This window comes from Salvelinus namaycush, chromosome 22 (assembly GCF_016432855.1).
Source record: "Salvelinus namaycush isolate Seneca chromosome 22, SaNama_1.0, whole genome shotgun sequence".
NCBI classification, from domain to species: Eukaryota; Metazoa; Chordata; class Actinopteri; order Salmoniformes; family Salmonidae; genus Salvelinus; species Salvelinus namaycush.
The window spans coordinates 12,421,550-12,441,560 of record NC_052328.1 but is presented as its reverse complement, the minus strand read 5'-3'; the positions used below and the strand labels follow the sequence as shown (position 1 = coordinate 12,441,560).

Sequence of the window (20,011 nt, the reverse complement as noted above, 5' to 3'; positions counted from 1 at the left end):
TTAACACCTGCTAAAATTAGCCTGGTTTACTAGTGACTGTCCGGCCGTCCCGCTCCAATGTCAAAGCTTGCATGGAGGCGGCGTGGGCTGGACATGGGTGAGACGTGTGAGGGAGGTGGGAATGAGGGCCTTTCGGGTGACAGACTGACTTACATTAACAGACAGACATGGCCCCTCCATGCATTGTCTGAATAGTGAGAAGCAAGTCTCACTGGGGCTTTTTCAGCATCTCTTTCCCCAGCCAACACTGGGGGGGTTGAGGAGGGAGGGGGAATTAAGAGGTGAGGGGTAGGAGAGTTAGGGAATGTAAGGGTGAGGTGACAGGGAGCTGCTGCGACTTTGGCTGTTTGCAGCCGGGGCCTGCTGTGTCGCACTGCGTGTGTGTGTGTGTGTGTTTACGGGGCCGCAGAGGAGCCGAGTGCTTTACGAGCGGCTCAAGCAAAACAAACAGCCTCTCGCCATGCCGCTCTGGAAACTCCAGAGGAGCGTCCATCCATCACCGCGGCGGCTTATGGAACAAATTGTCTCAATTAAGATGTTCTGCTGCTCTGAGAGTTAGTGTGGCCTGGAAGATACGTTACCAAATCCCACAACTGCCCCTCCCCCTTCTCTACCCATACACGAGAATCACACACACACCCCTTCTCCCTGACACACACTGTCAACAAATGGCCCTCCACCTGCTGTGTCATAACTCGCAGACCGACACACAAGAGGCCCTGTGTCAAGCAGATACAACAGTTATCATTCCTCTGCTCTGAACTGTCTCTCTCACACACACACACACACACACACCCTAATGAACAACCCCTCTGCCTGCCCCCTGCCTCATCAACCGCCCAGCCCCATATGTTAACTATCATTGCTAATTTGTCCCATTAAAACTCTTTGTAGAGGAAATTACCGTTTGGAGGGGTGTAATTTTAGAAACAGGGCCGTCCGAAGCCGTCTCCAGGGGGTCAGGACACAGACTGGGGACGGGGAGGAAGGGGGATCTGCTCTAAACGCCAGCCCAGAGGAGGGGAGGGCTAGTGGGGGCATCTGGGGCTCATTTGGGTCCTGGCAGTCCAGTTTCCTCCCTAGCGACTGTCTCTGTTAACACTAAACTAGCTCCACTCTGAGCCGTAATGGAACCCGTTAGGGAGGAATGGATACTGACTGTTACAGTGAAATGAGATAGGCAGAGGAGACGAGACCACAGCGAGAAAGAGAGGGAGGAACAGAGGGAGGGAGGAAGACATGCACAGAGTCAGAGACGCTTGGTCTGGATAGTGGAAAAACGATAAACGGTATCAGGTTAGTCAGAAGCAGTGCCAGTCAGCCAGGGGCACAAAGAGAGGGAGAGAGATAACAAAAACAGTCTGTTCATCTTCCACAGATGGAGGGAGTCACGGTAGGGAGGGACGGGGGAAATATTGCGACCCAATCACCCTTACTGACGAGGGCAAGGCTGAGCCGATAGAGGAACGCAAGAGATGGTGAGATCGGTCAGAGAGAGGCAAATCAGAGGAAGGGAGCTGGGATGAGATGGATGGCGGGAGATAGGGATGGAAAGGTGGATTAAGACTGCTGGGATAAGAGTGGGGATAAGTCCTGGAGGTAGGGGAGGCGGTGGCAGATCGTTATCACCCTCCCAGACACATCCACACGCGCCTGGGGGAGAGAGAGAGAGAGCGAGAGACAAGGCCTGAGCCAGAGCAGCCAGGGCCCTGCTATATTTAACATCCTCAACATGTGGGTTTCATTTGATAGGATGTGCACTGCATACCTCCACTGACAAGAACCAGCCAGCCAGCACTCTGGCCCTGGAGCGGTTAACCCCCACTATACCAGACCAGCAATCCTCTATCCATCAGGCAACATAGGGAGTTGAGCCAGAGAGGTGACTGAGCACAAAGCAGACATTACATCGGGGGAAAAAATAAATAGGGGTTTAAATCTTTCAGGACAAACACCATAAAACATACTAGAACACAACAAAGTGAGACCCGACTCGCAGAGTAAAGCAGCTTGGTCAGGGTACGGTTGCATAACATCTTAGAGGGTATCATTATGTCTTCAGCCAGCTTTTTCCCATTCAGTGGTTATTACAGTGGAACTGTGTGCACTGAGTGTGTGTGTGTGTGTGTGTGTGTATCAGCTCCTCCGCTGAACGTTATCTGGCCGGTCACAGAGCATTCCAACCTCAAGGCCCTGTCCTCCCTGACCCTGTCCTCCCTCTGTCCCAGGCACCAAACACGCACAGCCCTCCTCTCCTCGTCCTCCCTGCCTACTTATGGTCTAAGGCAGTGTTTCCCAGCTCTAGTCCTGGAGTAGCCCCAAAAGCACACATTTCTGTTGGAGCCTGGGACAAACATACCTCATTCAACTCATTTAGGGCTGAAGGAGAAGTTGAATAAGAGTACTTTTGGGGGGTACACTGGTCTAAGGGAGTACCTCTTCAAAAGAGCATCTTAAATAAGACATCTGTCTTATCCCCCCCATAAAACCATCGACATGCACTTGTCTTTTCATACTAGCACAGATTTTGCTGAGTACTACTTTATTGGCAGAAAAATTCTTCATACGACTGTGATGTGGATGGGCGTGGCCTTCGGCTCCTGGGCGGTTTGCAGGTGCTGCGGGGGAACATGTTCCAATAATATTTTTACGCCTTTTCTTCCAGCTCCAAGAAATGAGAAGAATGTGCGAGCCGATCCGCAGTTTCCCATGAGTCTGCCCGAACCCCCCCCCCCCCCCAACACGGTCAGAGCAGCAACGATAAGGGAGTGGGAATCTGGGAACGCCGTGAGACGTGGCGAGTACACGAGTACCCTCACACATGCATCCTTTGGCATGCGCACACACACACTCTCACAGACACACTCTCACAGACACGCACGCAGCCTCCACACCCGGCTAAACACTGTCCTTTATAGACCAGAAATGAGGTCTATTCTTGGCACCGTTAGGGTTGGGGACAGCTATGTTTGGTTAGATGTAGATAAGACATTGTTCCGATGTGGTACCGTCTACTCACATATGCCAAAACATACTGGGTGACCTACCTTATTGTGTACAGTATCAACGAAAAACAGTGGCCCATGTGTGATTCAAAAGAGTATGAATTTAGCTAATCAGTGGGATGAGGACAGTGAATGACAGCACCTCATGTGAGTTATAACATGCATCCAATAGTTGTGTGTGTGTGTCCCCTTACCTGATGATGAAAGGCATGAAGGGGGCTAGGCCCATGGGGGAAGAAGACCCGTCCATGGGCGAGGGGAAGAGACGCCCCAACACCAGCAGCAACAGGAACAGGCTGGGGTGCAGAATCACCTGACCCCTGTCACTGGAACAGACATAGAGAGTTTCACTTATTATCCGCCATCTGTAATACTTGGGGTACACGGATTTAACAGCATTTAGTCTCTCGTGACAGACTGAAACATAAAAATGTTACGTCTTATCGGGCTGTGATCATCACAAAGATGAATCCGGTGTGCTGGTTTTGAGCTGGTTTGAGATGTCACAGAGGTGCCCCCACAGTTGGTAACCATGGAATGTTTGGAAGGGGAAGGGCTTTTTTGGGGGGGCATTTTTTTGTCTTCACTCGCATTAGTCCCAAAGTAACGTCCTCCTGTCCCAGAAGCAAATCCAGTATCCAGACGCGAGGTTTGGTTTTGGCTTGCCGAGGTTAAACATTCGACTTCACCTTCATGCAAGAAGATGGACAGGGTGAGGGGGGGGGTCATTTTAAAAAAAGAGAGCAAGGAAAAACAAAGGAAAGGATCCCCTAGAATAAGGGGGGGGGGGCAGAAAGGGGGAGTCAGTGAGCTTCATTGTAATGCTTTACTTGTCAATAACCCATCTGGAGTGACGGGCTCATTGTGCAAGCATGCTATTGTGTTCAGACAACCTTTATACACATCTATTGTAGTTTCTTCCCATTTCAATCCATCTCTCTCACTAGCCCCTGTATCTCTTCCACTCTAATCCTACATCTCCCTCACCCCCCACGCTCACCCTAACTCCGAATAAAAACCGTCCCTGTGAGCCAGTGGTAACTGTTTCATGGTTGGCAATGTCAATCGGAAACACCTAGAGAGAGAGAGAGGAGAAAGTGGATGAAAGAAAGCAAAGGCCATAGAAGGTCCCAAACCAGAACCCCTTCCACACCTCTGCCAGCTGGGCCTTATGCTTTTCATTATTCCATTCAACAATACAACCCCCCCCCGCTGGCTCCTCTGGCATGGCCTGGCCATGCATTAGGAAATGTTACAGTCCGCTAATTACGGCCCCTGCGTAATGTGTTTAGCATCCGATTTCAGTCAGGCACGGCCACGAGTGATGTCATGTAGCACCAGAGAGGAATTGTTAACATATGAGGCTCTGCTGGAGACGGAGGGAGAAAGAGAGAGACCTGTTGCCACAAGGGCAACCAGTGAAGAACAAACACCATTGTAAATACAACCCATATTTTATGTTGATTTATGTTCCTTTTCGTACTTTAACTACTTGCACATGGTTACAACACTGTATAGAGACATATGACATTTGAAATGACTCTGGAACTTTTGTGAGTAATGTTTACTCTTCATTTTACTTTTGTTTATCTATTTCCCTTGCTTTGGCAATGCAAACAAATGCTTCCCAATAATGCCATTTGAATTGAATATAGAGAAAGAGTGGTTTAGTACCAGAATTGTTTTTACATTTCGGTACTAATGTGTCTCACAGAGCAAGCCTGTCTACCAGCGCTGCCGACCCCTTAATGTCGCCCGCACCGCACCGGCTCCACTTACTCATTTGCTAGCCGGCACTGGGATTCTGGGCTGCATCATGTTAGTTCCCCACTCACTCATGAAATGTTGAAACCGTTAATTACTGTTCGCAAAACATACATGGCCATGCAGGCTAGAAAACTTTACAACGCAAGAAGATACTGGTGGCTTCCAGCTTTGCAGGCTAACTTCCCTTGCTAGCTGACGGCTAAAGCTAACACCAATTCACCACCCTAGTACTTTCAAACCATCACGCAAAACATGCCGATTGCCACCAAAAACGTTATTAGTCCACTTATTTCGGTCTCTCTCACGTCTCTCCCAAAGATGATCTATTATCTTAGCCACCTGACTGCGCCCCCGACGTGAACGACGTCATTACTTGTTAAGAGACAGAGCTTTATTTTAATTTTTTAAGTCCCAAATGGAAGGGAAACAGATTGTTTGTCATCTGTAGCCTCATGAATATCAGCCAAAACCAACCTCAATATATCAGATTTACCATTACAATACATGATTACCATTTTTGTTGTTGTGTAGTTAGATAGGTAAAAACACATTGATTGTATGAATGTATAATTGATTCATTAATGCATATACAGCTGTCTGAAAAATGTTGACATAATTCAAATGTAGTGATATTGAACTAAAAAGCCCAGCGATTGAACAGAGCAGCAGCAAAGTTTCTGTGAATCAAGTGCCATTCTGTGACTTTGGCTAAAATGGCTTCTTTTTTTTGCCGTGGTATCTTTTTGCTATCGTTTCAGCATCGCCGTGGTATCGAGTATTGTGATACTAAACCTGGTATCGAAGTCAAAATTCGGGTGTCGTGACAACACTACAAGAGATGGAGGGATTGAGAGGGACAGAAAGAGAGGGAGTGATGGAGATGAAAGGTAAGGGGGATGATAAAAAAAGGAAGGATAACAGGAGATGAGAGGAAAGAGAGAGTGAGGGTAGAGGAGGGGGGTAAAAGAGTTCACGAGCCTCGCAATTACCCTGAGTAGGACTGACAAGCGGGCAGGTTAACAGAAGAGAAGAGGGGAGATGTGTCTGGATGGAGTTGGGCCTGGGAAGCTCTGGTTTGTCACGCCTCTTACTGTGAAGCACTGTACCACGCCCTATTCGGGCTCCACAGAGCAGACGACCAAGCTCTGCTCCATCACCGACTGTATTATATGATCTAAACAGACGTTACACATCTGAGAGAAGTTTACAGCCCCAGTCTTTCTATTTGGAGGTTGAGGGGGCCGAGGTTTAGTTTCGTGGGAAACTTAATGACTTCTACGAGAGGCAATGGAGGGACTGGGAGTGAAAGGTGAGAGTGATAGAACAAGAGAGAGAACAATATAGAGGGAGGGAGGAAGAGATGGAGAGAGTCTGAAAACACATCCAATTAATTTTATCCATATTAAGATAACATTGACTGGAGGGCTTGTTCACAGTCCAAAAGCTTTTAGGGGGAAGCTAACTGGTAGAGATAAGGCCAAGACTCTTCCAGAGACGAGTGGAGGAGTCTGCCCATTCCTCCTCCGTATCTCTCAGGAAACTGTCCATCAGCCCGGCCAATAGACTTAACGAGCCTAATGAAGCAAGGGTTTCATTTAGGGTCCCACAGAAACCAGAGTAGGGTGAGAAGAGGAGAAGACAAGGCTGCTGTGCTGTCCAATGGTGGGGGGGGGGGGGTCCCACCTTCACCTCGGATGCCTGATTCACACTATACCTGGACTACAGCGAGCTCCAAAAGTATTGGGACAATGACACGTTTGGTTGTTTTGGCTCTGTACTCCAACACTTTGGATTTGATACAATGACTATGAGGTTGAAGTGCAGACTGTCAGCTTTAATTTGAGGGTATTTTCATCCATATCAGGTGAACTGTTTAGAAATTGCAGCACACTACACAGTACACCAATTTTAGGGAACCAAAAGTTCACTTATGTGTATTAAAGTAGTACAAAGTTAAGCATTTGGTCCCATATTCATAGCATGTAATGATTACATCAGGTTTGTGACTCTACACATCTGTTGGATGCATTTTCTGTTTGTTTTGGTTGTGTTTCAGATTATTTACTGCCTAACAGAAATAAATGGTAAATAATGTGGAGCTCACAGTATACTATGCTGGCTTGTATATTGGATTTCCTTTCCATCAGATTCAAGTAACTGTCTGGTGGATGTGGACCCAGGCCAGTACAGCTCGGATTATCCTCTCGGCATGGCCCTGTAGGGTGAATCAGACATGAACGTCCCTCTCGGTGCAGGTCGAACCCTAACTCTCACCTGTCCACTGACGCTGCAGCCTCCTCCAGCTGGCTCAGGAGGAAGGGATAGAGCGCCGGGAAACGAGTGAAGAACTCCCGGCCCGTCATCCTAGGCAGAAGGAAAGAGGGATGAGGAGGAGAGAAGTTGTACAGGAGTATTTCAACTGATGTGTCCGTGTACAGTAAAACATCAGCCACATACTAGATACATCTACTGTCTTATTTGAACAGTTGTGTAACATCAGCAGTGGATGCGCCCTACCCAGCTCTGTAAACCATTTGATAATTACATAAGTTCCCTGTGCAGAGAAAAGCAAAAGGAGAGAGAGAGAGAAACACTTGTATAGAGAAAGAAAACAACCTCTCCAGCGCTGTCTGGCTTCTAAACCGCTTCCTTCCATTTCAAAGCGTTACAAGCCAATAAAAAGCTAATTAGGAGCCGGCCAGCAGGGTCGGCTTCTCAGGAGGCTCATGCCAACTAGCAACCACCCCAGACCCAGAGGGAAGCACACTTCACTTCAGCCTGCATCGTTTGTTTATCCCCAAGACAGGCAAGGCAAGCAGCGTGTCTGGAAATAAATGATGTACTGTGGACACTAGTCTGACTTGGTCACTTTATGTACGTGTTTGGAGGGGGGGTAGTGTGTGTGTGTGTGTGTGTGTGTGTGTGAGGGGGTGGGGGTAGTGTGTGTGTGTGTGTGTGTTTGAGGGAAAAAGTGTGTGTGCCTGCGTGTGAACAGCATACCATGCATAAACTGACAACATTGAACTTTGGCAGTGTAATCTCCAAAAGCTAAATGCCACCATTCACGTCAAGCCAATATTTTTTTTTTTTTTACTCCTAACGTCTAAATCAATTGCCCTGAAACGTAAGGGGACAGAACAGCTAGGTTAGCCTGCAAAGCCAAACAGCGTAACCCAACAACGTAAAGAACGGAACTCACATAAACTTCCACCGAAACTGCGAACAAATACTTTTTCCCCTGAAAGGGATACATCCCATCCACCACACTCTCCTTTCCTCCCTCCCCACCACTAACCATCCCGTCCCAGGCCTGGTCCGAGTGAGAGCCAGGGCACCGTCAAGGTAACGAGGTGTGTCTGTTCTGTCGGTGGGGCCCGCATGAGGCGGCAGCGTCAACGCACGACACGGAAAACGCTCCCCCGATTGCGACTGAGGTGGGCCAACGATGTAGCAGTTACATGTTGCACAAATACCACTATTCTTTCACTTAGGGTTAGCGTAGTCTTCCAGCCAGGCTAAACGGCTTGAGCACAGATAAAAACAGCAGAGCCGAGGAGGGCATGCCTACAGACCTGTCCATTACAGGCCTCTGAACTATGCCACCTAAATCACCTTTGACCCCTAGACACACGCACAAGCAGCTGCGCGAATGCACACACACTAACCCCTTGCCACGGTACGACTCGCCTTCCTTCTGTAAGCCCTTGAGGCTTTTCTAAGATGTCAGCTATCTCACAGGTAGATTAAACCCGACTACCTACAAGATTGACTTGCACTTCTTCTAAGAATTCGAAGAAGAGGGCCTTAGAGATGGCAGAGGACTGTAAAAGTAGACAGTCCTCTCCTCCCTCCCTCCATAATGAGGCCCTCGCAGTGGGACGTCTCACTCCTCCATTCGACCCTTCCATGGGGTCAGAGGTTAGAGGTCATGTCTGGGCAGATTAGCCAGGTCAGGGTCAGTGAGGGGGGTGAAGGTGTCTGAGGACAAGCCCCGTCTCGTCTGCCTGCCGGGGCCAGCAGGCCTCACAAAATAATAATGATTACGTAACAAAAGCAGGAGAGGGGGAGGGTGAAGACTGAGGACACAGATATACTGTAGCTGTTGGCTTAGGTTTGCAGAGCAAAAGTCTCTTTATGAACTTTGAGGAGTGTTATCCAAATAAAATCCAGACGCAGAACGGATATAAGAAAAAAAACGAAGAAATAACCATATTATAAACACAACAATCACCTTCAGATTCAAACCTCGTACAAATAAATCTAACACACACACAAACACACACAGGCCAGTGGTCAGCTGGCCTGACGGGTCCGATACACTTCACCTCCACTGGAGCCATGGGAGCCAACCCAACACACATACACAGACATCACAGGCAAAACGCACACAGCAGTCTGACCAAACAGACCAGCAACCAGCCAGCCATTGGATTGGACAGCCTGTCACAACGCATCGACTGTTGCCAGAACACACAGCCAAATAATCACAGTAATAACACGAGCCAGACCAAGAACACACGAGCAGTACAGACACAGCACACACACACACACACACACACACACGTCTTTCTCGCTCCCCCACACACACGCGTGCACACAGCAACAACATGAGACAGACTAACATACAACGAAAAATAAAATAAAATAAAAACTCCAAAACAATTGACTTGGCCTGGCCCGGAGGGATCAGCAGGCTTCTTGCCACACAAGCTAATTAAACTAAATGAAAACTGTGCGGTTGGACGGGCCAAAACGACCTTGATTGGACTTCATCATGAGAAGGAAAAAATGTCTTCAGATCAACTCCTCTGCCCCCATGGGTATCTGTCACTGTGGATAAGAGCTCAAATAACCCTATCACACACACAGCATCTACACAGGAACAGGCTTTTAACCCGGGACTGTAAGACTATCACTGTAAACAAGCAATCAACCCCTTTCCTCTAAGCCTCAGCAAGTCTCTACCCACCCTTTTGCTCTCCCTCTCCCCCTCCAATCCCCACTCACTCCAGATGTGACCTCTCTGTCCATATCCACAATGCAGTGTTCTGTCGGGGCACTCGCTCAGCGCTGTCCTTGGCGGCTAATCTCGCCCTTCACGGGACAGAGTCGAGCGAGCGCCCCCGCTCCGTCCAAGCTCTGCATTGTGGGTATGGACAGAAAGGTCACATCTGGAGTGAGTGGGGATTGATGACAGTCGAGTAGGGCGGAGGGTGAACGGAGTGAGCGCTGCAGGGGGTCCTGTCAAAGACTACCCCCCCACACAGTAACAAACACACACACACACACACACAGGTCAGAGGTGAAGGCCAGCGGAGCAATGATTGGAGAGCGCGTAGGGGTGCGGGAGGTCGGTGCTAGACAACAGGAGCTTTGCTGTCAACTGGTGGAGGTGTGGGGCTGGGGGGAGTGAGAGAGAGAGAGCATGTCTGTTTTGTGTGATTGTGTGCCACTGATCGTGCATGTCCATTTGTAGATGGGTGTACAATGTAGCCTACATGCACTAGACTTGATTGAAACAAAATGTCAAAATCATTCCAGAGCCAAGACTCCTGGATATCACAGTGAGAAAAAGTATGAGAGAGTGAAAGAGCAGAACGGGGGTAGAAGAAGAGAAGGAAAGCAGAAGGGGAGTTGGAGAGTGCAGAGCATCTATCCTCTCTGAAGACCGTGTGAGAGTCTTGCAGGGAATAGCAGCATTCGACTATGTTCCTGCCATACTCTTCAAGCAAAGAGAACGAGAGAGTAGAGTAGGACTGAGGACTTTTGACTGGGGCCGAGGGGAGGCCTGGCTGGTGTGGACACACTGCCCCCTGCTGGTACGGGAGAGAACCCACAGGGCAGAGTACAACATACCGGTAGAGATCAAAGGTCAAATCATAACTCACAACACCCTTTGGCTATAAATGCCAACGGGAGATTTGCACTAAAATATGTTAGCTATGGTCCAATAGAGAAGGACTGAGGGTGAGCAAGCAGGTGTGGGATACTGCTGCTTTACTATGGCAGTCAGAACTGTTGTCTAGGAGACTCGGGAGGGATCCAGACCTGTTCTCTTTGGAGTGCTCGTCCTTCCCTTTCTTCACTCCAAAGATCCTCGTGATCAGAGTGCTGAAGAGTAGGGTGGAGGAGTTCCTCACCTGAGACGGAGAGAGAAGAGGAAGAGGAGAGATGACATTCAGAAGATTATCGTCTTGCAGGACAGTCGGGACGAACAAAGAGCCAGAGGGATGACGAAGAGGAGTGGGTGGTATCGTCTTGCAGGACAGATTCAGAGTGGAGAGAAAGGGGGGGGACTCACAGCCCAGACGGGGGAGGTGAAGCCCAGGACAGCAGCCTGCATTCCCTCAGAGACAAAGGGAATGATGTTCTCCCCCAGACGAGTGTCTCTGTACAGAGCCCTCAGGATGTTGAGAGCATGAACCTAGAGAGACAAACAGGGACGTCACTATACTGCACGTGCAATCATACACGTAACCGCTACAATATATATTATGCAATATGACATTTAGCAGAGGCCTTTATCCAACGTGACTTAGTTACACGTGCATACGTTCTTCGTGTGGGTGTCCCCAGGGGGAACCGAAACCCACAACCCTGGGTTACAGGACAGGCACTTAGCCTATAGTTACTGGACTGAGTCAGTGCTAGGCTCAGAAGCTCAAAACGGTTCAAATGTCACCCAGGGAGGATTCCAAATCCCACAAGCTCAGGTAGAGCCGAATTCCATTACAGCCACTTCCCCCGCCCATTGTAACGTGTGATCCCTCCAGTAACCGTTGCCTCAGGTGACAAACTGTGTTCAGTCGTAGTGTTCAGTACCTGAGGGACAGTGGTCTGGTCAGTGGCTCCGTCAGGAGAGGGCATGGCCAGGGCGGTCAGCTCTCTCATGGTCATCTTCAGCAGGCTGCAGCTGGACGACTTGGGCTCGGATGACAACAGGGCCTGGACAGGAGACAAGACCGATGCAATGAGGCCAGACAGGCCACAGATGATGTGTCAGCCTGCATGCCAATAGTCTGGACTCTAAACGCATCCTTTCCTTCAGCAGCGGCACTAATCAGGAAGTAACTGGTTCATGGAATAGCAGCCCTCTGATAGATCTCCACTATGTTGCCATCGGTGCAGAAGAGGGAAAAGAGACAAGGAAAATGAGTCACTTGGGCTGCGTTTACACAGGCAGCCCAATTCTGAACTTTGTAAGACTAATTGGTCTTTTGACCAATAGATCAGCTCTTTTGCCCTTAATTAGGCAAAGGATCAGAATTGGGACCACTGCCACTACACTGTCATTAGGTAACACAAGCCTTTGTGCAAAACACCTCTGGCGTGGTGACGTCATCCGCGTGCTGGCCGGCTGTAGGTGCTGATGAGACAGCTGTGTCTCTGGCCTGGGGGCAGAGGGTCTGGGCTGGTTCCTGTGACGTCTGTCCCAGGCCAGCAGGACCAGCAGCACACCGGCCAGCCCTTTCCGGATTTCACCGCAGGAATGGAATGCACAAGCCTGCCAAGGTGCAGAGATCAGCCTCCTCTCTTTACCCTCTCCTAATATCGCTCTCTTCTCTTGCTACCTCACGGTACCTACTTCATCTTCAATCTCTCTCCCTTCCTCTCCCGCAGTCCACGTCCTCCCTCATTCTCTCCCTCCCAACCACCGCTCTCCTTAAAGTTTCCCTCTCCCCCCTCTAATATGTGATCATGACAGACAGACAAAGAGAGACCGAGACAGAGAGACAGAGAGACAGAGAGAGACCGAGACAGAGACACAGAGACAGAGAGAGACCGAGACAGAGACACAGAGACAGAGAGAGACCGAGACAGAGAGAGACCGAGACAGAGAGACAGAGAGAGACCGAGACAGAGAGACCGAGACAGAAAGAGACCGAGACCGAGACAGAGAGAGACCGAGACAGAGAGACCGAGACAGAAAGAGACCGAGACCGAGACAGAAAGAGACCGAGACCGAGACAGAAAGAGACCGAGACCGAGACAGAAAGAGACCGAGACAGAGACACAGAGACAGAGAGAGACCGAGACAGAGAGAGACCGAGACAGAAAGAGACCGAGACAGAAAGAGACCGAGACAGAAAGAGACCGAGACAGAGAGAGACCGAGACAGAGAGAGACCGAGACAGAGAGAGACCGAGACAGAGAGAGACCGAGACAGAGAGAGACCGAGACAGAGAGAGACCGAGACAGAGAGAGACAGAGACCGAGACAGAGAGAGACCGAGAGAGACCGAGACCGAGAGAGACCGAGAGAGACCGAGACCGAGAGAGACCGAGAGAGACCGAGACCGAGAGAGACCGAGACCGAGAGAGACCGAGACCGAGAGAGACCGAGACCGAGAGAGACCGAGACCGACCGAGACCGAGAGAGACCGAGACCGAGAGAGACCGAGACCGAGAGAGACCGAGACCGAGAGAGACCGAGACCGAGAGAGACCGAGACCGAGAGAGACCGAGACCGAGAGAGACCGAGACCGAGAGAGACCGAGACCGAGAGAGACCGAGAGAGACCGAGACCGAGAGAGACCGAGACCGAGAGAGACCGAGACCGAGAGAGACCGAGACAGAGAGAGACCGAGACAGAGAGAGACCGAGACAGAGAGAGACCGAGACAGAGAGAGACCGAGACAGAGAGAGACCGAGACAGAGAGAGACCGAGACAGAGAGAGACCGAGACAGAGAGAGACCGAGACAGAGAGAGACCGAGACAGAGAGAGACCGAGACAGAGAGAGACCGAGACAGAGAGAGACCGAGACAGAGAGAGACCGAGACAGAGACACAGAGACAGAGAGAGACCGAGACAGAGAGACCGAGACAGAGAGAGACCGAGACAGAGAGAGACCGAGACAGAGAGAGACACCGAGACAGAGAGACACCGAGACAGAGAGACACCGAGACAGAGAGACAGAGAGAGACCGAGACAGAGACACAGAGACAGAGAGAGACCGAGACAGAGAGAGACCGAGACAGAGAGAGACCGAGACAGAGAGAGACCGAGACAGAGAGAGACCGAGACAGAGACAGACCGAGACAGAGAGAGACCGAGACAGAGAGAGACCGAGACAGAGAGAGACCGAGACAGAGAGAGACCGAGACAGAGAGAGACCGAGACAGAGAGAGACCGAGACAGAGAGAGACCGAGACAGAGAGAGACCGAGACAGAGAGAGACCGAGACAGAGAGAGACCGAGACAGAGAGAGACCGAGACCGAGAGAGACCGAGACCGAGAGAGACCGAGACCGAGAGAGACCGAGACCGAGAGAGACCGAGACCGAGAGAGACCGAGACCGAGAGAGACCGAGACCGAGAGAGACCGAGACCGAGAGAGACCGAGACCGAGAGAGACCGAGACCGAGAGAGACCGAGACAGAAGGATAACTGCTTTAGCGGCATGAGTGCTTTAGAGGCATGCCAAGAATTTCCTTTCCAAACATAAACACACACCTGGATGTAGAATGGGATACCTGCGCTGCGGCGCGTGGCACACAGTTTGGAGGAGGGGTCGCTGGACTTGACCTCCTGTAGGACCTCCGTGAGCCAGCGACCAGGCAGCTGCTGCAGGGTTCTGCTTCCACTCCTAAAAGAAAATTAAAAAACGCTCATTAGAGGCTCTTAATTAGCCACGGCTGAACGGCGATGTCAAAAACATTTACAAAACACACGCACTAACACATAATATTTGCAAATATCCTGTGTGAGTGCATTATACAGCTTAATGCCACATACAGGATATTTGCAAATATTATTGTTTCACTAAAATCCTAACAGCGACTACGTTGCGGTTCTTTAGTCATGTAACTCTCTCTGACAGAGTGTATTGCTGTTCCAGAAAAGTTTAGCAGACCTAACATTAAGTCATATCACGATAAATGTCACTATTTTGTATGATAACAAACACAACAAAAAACATGTTTAACAGACAGTTAATATTTACGGCAGGGCTCTAGAGACATTTTTCCAGTGACAAGTTAGACAACTGAGATGGTAGCCTAATGATTCAAAAAGTCAGCTATTTCATCCAACACATCCAGGTAATGCATGATTGATATTTTGATGCTCGACCTGTCAAAACAGGACCCAGAATGACACGATTTAGGCTCGACTCGTCAGAGAATTTGCCGACATCTTTGTGCATACTGGCCTATAGCAGGGGTCTCCAACCTTTTCTAGCGTGAGAGCTACTTTTAAATTAGGAAACATGCCCTGAGCTACTCATTCATTTTCCACTAGCTTTCAAATAGGCACTCTTTGTATTTTCCCGAGATTCCGTTTTCTCGGTTGTATTTTTCCTGGTTTTGGATGTTTTCGTTTTTCACTCTAAAAATGACAATTATTTATAGAGGAACAATTCCATTTCTGAGCCCATGTCAATGCTTAAATAACATCAGAAGACAATTTGAGGGAAAAATAAATAAATAAAAAACAACCCTTTAAATTGTGCATTTTGCAAGAGTTTGCAAACAAAAGCCCACCCGAATGATACAAACAAACATGATATTATTCTGCCAGGTACAGTTGACATTTAAATTGAGAAGGTTTTGGGGAAAGTCTGTCTACCCTGAAGACAGTTACCATTATCAATAACAGCCTACACAAAGTAAATGATAGACACACTAGAACCACACAGACATAAAAGGGAAACATTGCTAGAAATGAATTGCCAGATGTGTTACTTATTAATGTAATTGTGCTTAACTAGGGGTGCGATAATGTCAACGTGGATTTGATTGGATAGTAGGCGGGAGCTTAAGGTGTCTGATACTTGTGATATTTGTTCATGACAGTTTGCGGTGGAACACGTGAAATAAATCATGTTTTCCGAGCTACTCAGGTGGGCTGCGAGCTACTCGTAGCTAGTGATCGATCTGTTGGGAGACCCCTGGGTATAGGCTATATTATTCACCACCTGAGGAAGTGCCAACTCAAAACAATTCACTAGATTTCAAACGCTAAATACATTGTTGCTAGCCATGTAGGCTAATTGATTAAATCGATCAGTAAATGTAGATAATGTCCTACAAAAACTTTCCAGCTCTTGGCCTAGGCAAACTTACAGTCAATAACACAATAGAAAACAAAGTCTATATACAGTGTGTGTTAATGACGTGAGGTAAGGCAATAAATAGGCCATAGTAGCGAAGTAATTACAATTTAGCAAATTAACACTGGAGTGATAGATGTGCAGATGATGTGCAAGGAGAAATACTGGTGTGCAAAAAATAAATAAAAACAATATGGGGATGAGGTAGGTAGATTGGATGGGCTATTTACAGATGGGCTGTGTACAGCTGCAGCGATGGGTTAGCTGATGTTTAAAATTAGTGAGGGAGATATGTCTCCAACTTCAGCGATTTTTGCAATTCGTTCCAGTCATTGGCAGCAGAGAACTGGAAGGAAAGGCGGCCAAAGGAGGTGTTGGCTTTGAGGATGACCAGTGAGATATACCTGCTGGAGCACGTGCTACGGGTGGGTGTTGTTATGGTGACCAGTGAGCTGAGATAAGGCGGAGCTTTACCTAGCAAAGACATGTAGATGACCTGGAGCCAGTGCCGAATATGTGAGGGGCAACCGACGAGAGAATACAGGTCGCAGTGGTGGGTGGTGTATGGGGCTATGGTGACAAAACGGATGGCACTGTGATAGACTGCATCCAGTTTGCTGAGTAGAGTGTTGGAGACTATTTTGTAAATGACGTCGCCAAAGTCGAGGATCGGTAGGATAGTCAGTTTGGCGGCGTGAGTGAAGGAGGCTTTGTTGCGAAATAGGAAGCCGATTCTAGATTTAATTTTGGATTGGAGATGCTCAATGTGAGTCTGGAAGGAAAGTTTACAGTCTAGCCAGACACCTAGGTATATGTAGTTGTCCACATATTCTAAGTCAGAACCGTCCAGAGTAGTGATGCTGGATGGGTGGGCAGGTGCGGGCAGCGATCGGTTGAAAAGCATGGATTTAGTTTGACTAGCGTTTAAGAGCAGTTGGAGGCCACGGAAGGAGTCTTGTATGGCATTGAAGCTCGTCTGGAGGTTTGTTAACACAGTGTCCAAAGAAGGGCCAGATGTATACAGAATGGTGTCGTCTGCGTAGAGGTGGATCAGGCAATCCCCCGCAGCAAGAGAATGAATCAGCAGCCGAAAGCAAAACAGGGACAGGCAGATACTTTCATGGCAGGAATCAACATAATGTATAGTCTATTACTGTTGACCAAACTATGGTTTAAGAACAATCTGTAGGACCGTTGTGTAGCTAAATCACCGGAAATTACAGACGTAAGCAAGATGCTTCGGAAAGAGGAAGGCAATGTCAGTGTCGGTCATTTTAAGTTTATCGTCCCAGCTCTATTCTATTTGTTTAAAAACTGCTCCCAGACCAGATCTCCTATCGGTTCGATTTTGTGCCATAGAGCGAAGCAATGAACCTGAAAAGCTTTGGAGAACATCTTGCCCTTTCAAAAGCAAAGCGTATATGCTGAATAAATACATCTAAATGTCTGAGTGATTTGATGAGGGGAAGGTTCTTGTAGGTTGGTGTCAGAACTAGGGTGTGTGTGTGTGTGTGTGTGTGTGTGTGTGTGTGTGTGTGTGTGTGTGTGTGTGTGTGTGTGTGTGTGTGTGTGTGTGTGTGTGTGTGTGTGTGTGTGTGTGTGTTGTGAGCCAGAGCGCTAGGGTGGAAACAGTAGTTTGGATTATATACACGGAGTAGGGTTTTGGGGTTGTTGGTTATGGGGTGCCTAACTGCACACCTTTTGAAGCTCGGTTTTGTTTCTGGGTTGGTATGTTCTACTGGGCTCTGGGATATGGCAGGGTGTGTGTGTGTGTCAGTCTGTGTGTGGTGTGTGTGCCTTGTCCTCTGCCCCTCCTACACAGTGGATTGTTTGATCTGGCCAGCTTGGTCCACTGCCCCTGGAAAAACAGCAGCCCTTTTCACAACAGGAGGGCACATTCCTCCCCAGCTGCACCTCCCAAGTGTGCGCTTTGGTATTGATATAGATAGAGTGTCTCTCTAACTCACCTGCACAGCATGTCGGTGAGGCGTACAAAGCCCACGTAGGCCAGCTCAAAGGCCCCTCGGTGACGAGACTGGAGGAGCTGCTGACGGAAGTACAGGCCCACCCCCTCCACCTGAGATAGGAGAGCGGTATAGAGCGACAGCGAGGTAGAGAGAGAGAGAGAGAGCGAGCGTAGAAGGGAAGAGAGGTATGAGAAGAGAGAGAGAGGGTGTGGCGTATGGGAACATAACACATTTGTTCATTCCTCTGGATGATTTACAAGTGGTTAGGTAAACAAACATACAGAAGTTAGTCTTGATTGACATATTTCACTAGCATTAAAACAGATAAGTCAGTAATTAGCTACAACATAAAATGACATGTGGTCATGTAATTAACTAAACCATCATGACGTTACAGCATATCAACACAGCCCACACGTGTTGCTGTAGTTAGTCAACATGTGGGGGTAAACCAGGTGAGGTAGAGCAGGGTGGAGCAGGCTGAGGCCTCCTCGCCCTGTCATTACACTGTGGCATCTGGACCCAGGCGCTATGCCAGCCTGGGGTGGCACAGAGGGCACAGGGAGGGACGGAGGGGTGGGGGGGCGCAGCTAAGGCTGTGGTGGCCATGACAATTTTGTCAGCCGGTAACTGTCACGCAAATAACTGCCAGTTCTCACAGCAATTGACCTTTAATTAGCATAAATACGTTTAGCACTTTCTGGGTCCACGCATAACCTACAAGCCACTGATGCGGTCATTTGGAAACCTACGTTTAAAAGAAGTCAAATGAAATCATTTAATATGGTCTACACCATCACAAAAGATCCATTCTTTATTTTCGGCAAATCTAAAGAAACAAGAAAATGTAGCCTATATCAGAAGAACAGAATAGCATATTCTGAGTCGTCCTTATGTTAGGCCCTGATCTTGCTATGCCATATGGCTGTGGGCTACAAAAAAAAAAAGTCAGTGCGGTTTCTTACCTTACGCCTCGATCACACCTACAGCGTCATTGCGCAAAATGGTACGCAGCATCTGGATGTGTGCAACAAAAGTTCAACAATCACCTTCTGCTCCCATTTCTGTCAAGCCGTCTATACATACAGTTTGAAGCATACGTTCGATAAATCCAACGTATGCACCACACAGAACGCAACTGCCTCTGCAACGCAACACTGCGAGGCAAACACAGCGGTCCATTGGAAATGAATGTACTTCTGGTGTACCAAAACGCAACGACGCTGCAGAGGTGTGATCGAGGCACACACTGGGCATCATTCACAAGTGCTAATATTCTCACCCATCAGACTACTCTCAATGGAATCTCGTCTTTACATATACTAAATGATGTGTGTGAAATTAGTTTTGATCATGCACCGGTCAGAACAGGGGCCGGTGGTATTAAAGACTTGGCATCTATATGCACTTGAATAGCGAACAGAGGACGCTTTTCCCACGGTCAATTTTCATGCCAGCCTGGTAAGCTACTAAGGTTTTAAAGCGAAGCAATGTGGTTAATATTAAGGAAGCTGAAAAATAAATATAGCAAGCCTGTAGAAAGTAGGTGGGATCCTCCTCTTTTTAATAGAGGCCATCAAAACTGTTTTCTTACGCAATTGCATAGCCTATAGAAATGTTGCGCAACATGGGCTTGGGCTTATAGGAACACTTATTTCAATCTATGCAGCAACCATCCATGATGAGCTGGCTCTCGCTGCAAAACAGGTGATCCTATTCCGTTCAAACTCTTAATGCCAGGGCTCTCATGAAGTGTTTGATTTGATTTTTGCTAGTGGCCTGGTACATTGATGTCCGATCGATTAGGGGGACAAGAACGCTGAGTACCAGGCCACTAGCAACTGGCCTTTGCAAGTTTGGTAGGCTACTAATGACCATCAGCGGCATCAGAACGCAGTTTTGAAGAAGCCCAGTTATAATGACTCAACGGCATTATATAATGACCGCCGGTGTGGCGGTAATAGTGTCACCATACCAGCCCTAGGGCCAGCTCTGTGGGAGTGAGAACGGGGTACTTCTAGAATTCCACACACCCTCTTGAGTTTCATCCACAACCTGGTTGGGCTTATCCCCTCTAAAGCCAGAGATTTGGACAGGCATCTTTTAGCACTGCCCCAAATAAGGACCCTAGTTCTCTCTCCTTTTCACACGTTTATAAAAACCAGACACACTACAAAATAACCCCCAACAACACGCCCTTTCATCCCAGGCCAACTTGTTTT

At 48.5% G+C, this 20,011-nt stretch overlaps 1 protein-coding gene across 1 annotated transcript in view; it reads right to left on the bottom strand.

Annotated features, from left to right (window-relative positions):
- thada (THADA armadillo repeat containing) overlaps positions 1–20,011 on the bottom strand; it is a 100,742-nt gene that overhangs the window by 60,084 nt on the left and 20,647 nt on the right. The window contains exons 22-28 of the mRNA XM_038960399.1: positions 17,790–17,899; positions 14,226–14,358; positions 11,595–11,717; positions 11,074–11,196; positions 10,821–10,912; positions 7,047–7,136; positions 3,200–3,331 (exon numbers count right to left, since the gene is read on the bottom strand). Coding sequence (XP_038816327.1) covers positions 3,200–3,331; positions 7,047–7,136; positions 10,821–10,912; positions 11,074–11,196; positions 11,595–11,717; positions 14,226–14,358; positions 17,790–17,899 — 803 coding nt within the window. The remainder of the gene's footprint in view (positions 1–3,199; positions 3,332–7,046; positions 7,137–10,820; positions 10,913–11,073; positions 11,197–11,594; positions 11,718–14,225; positions 14,359–17,789; positions 17,900–20,011) is intronic.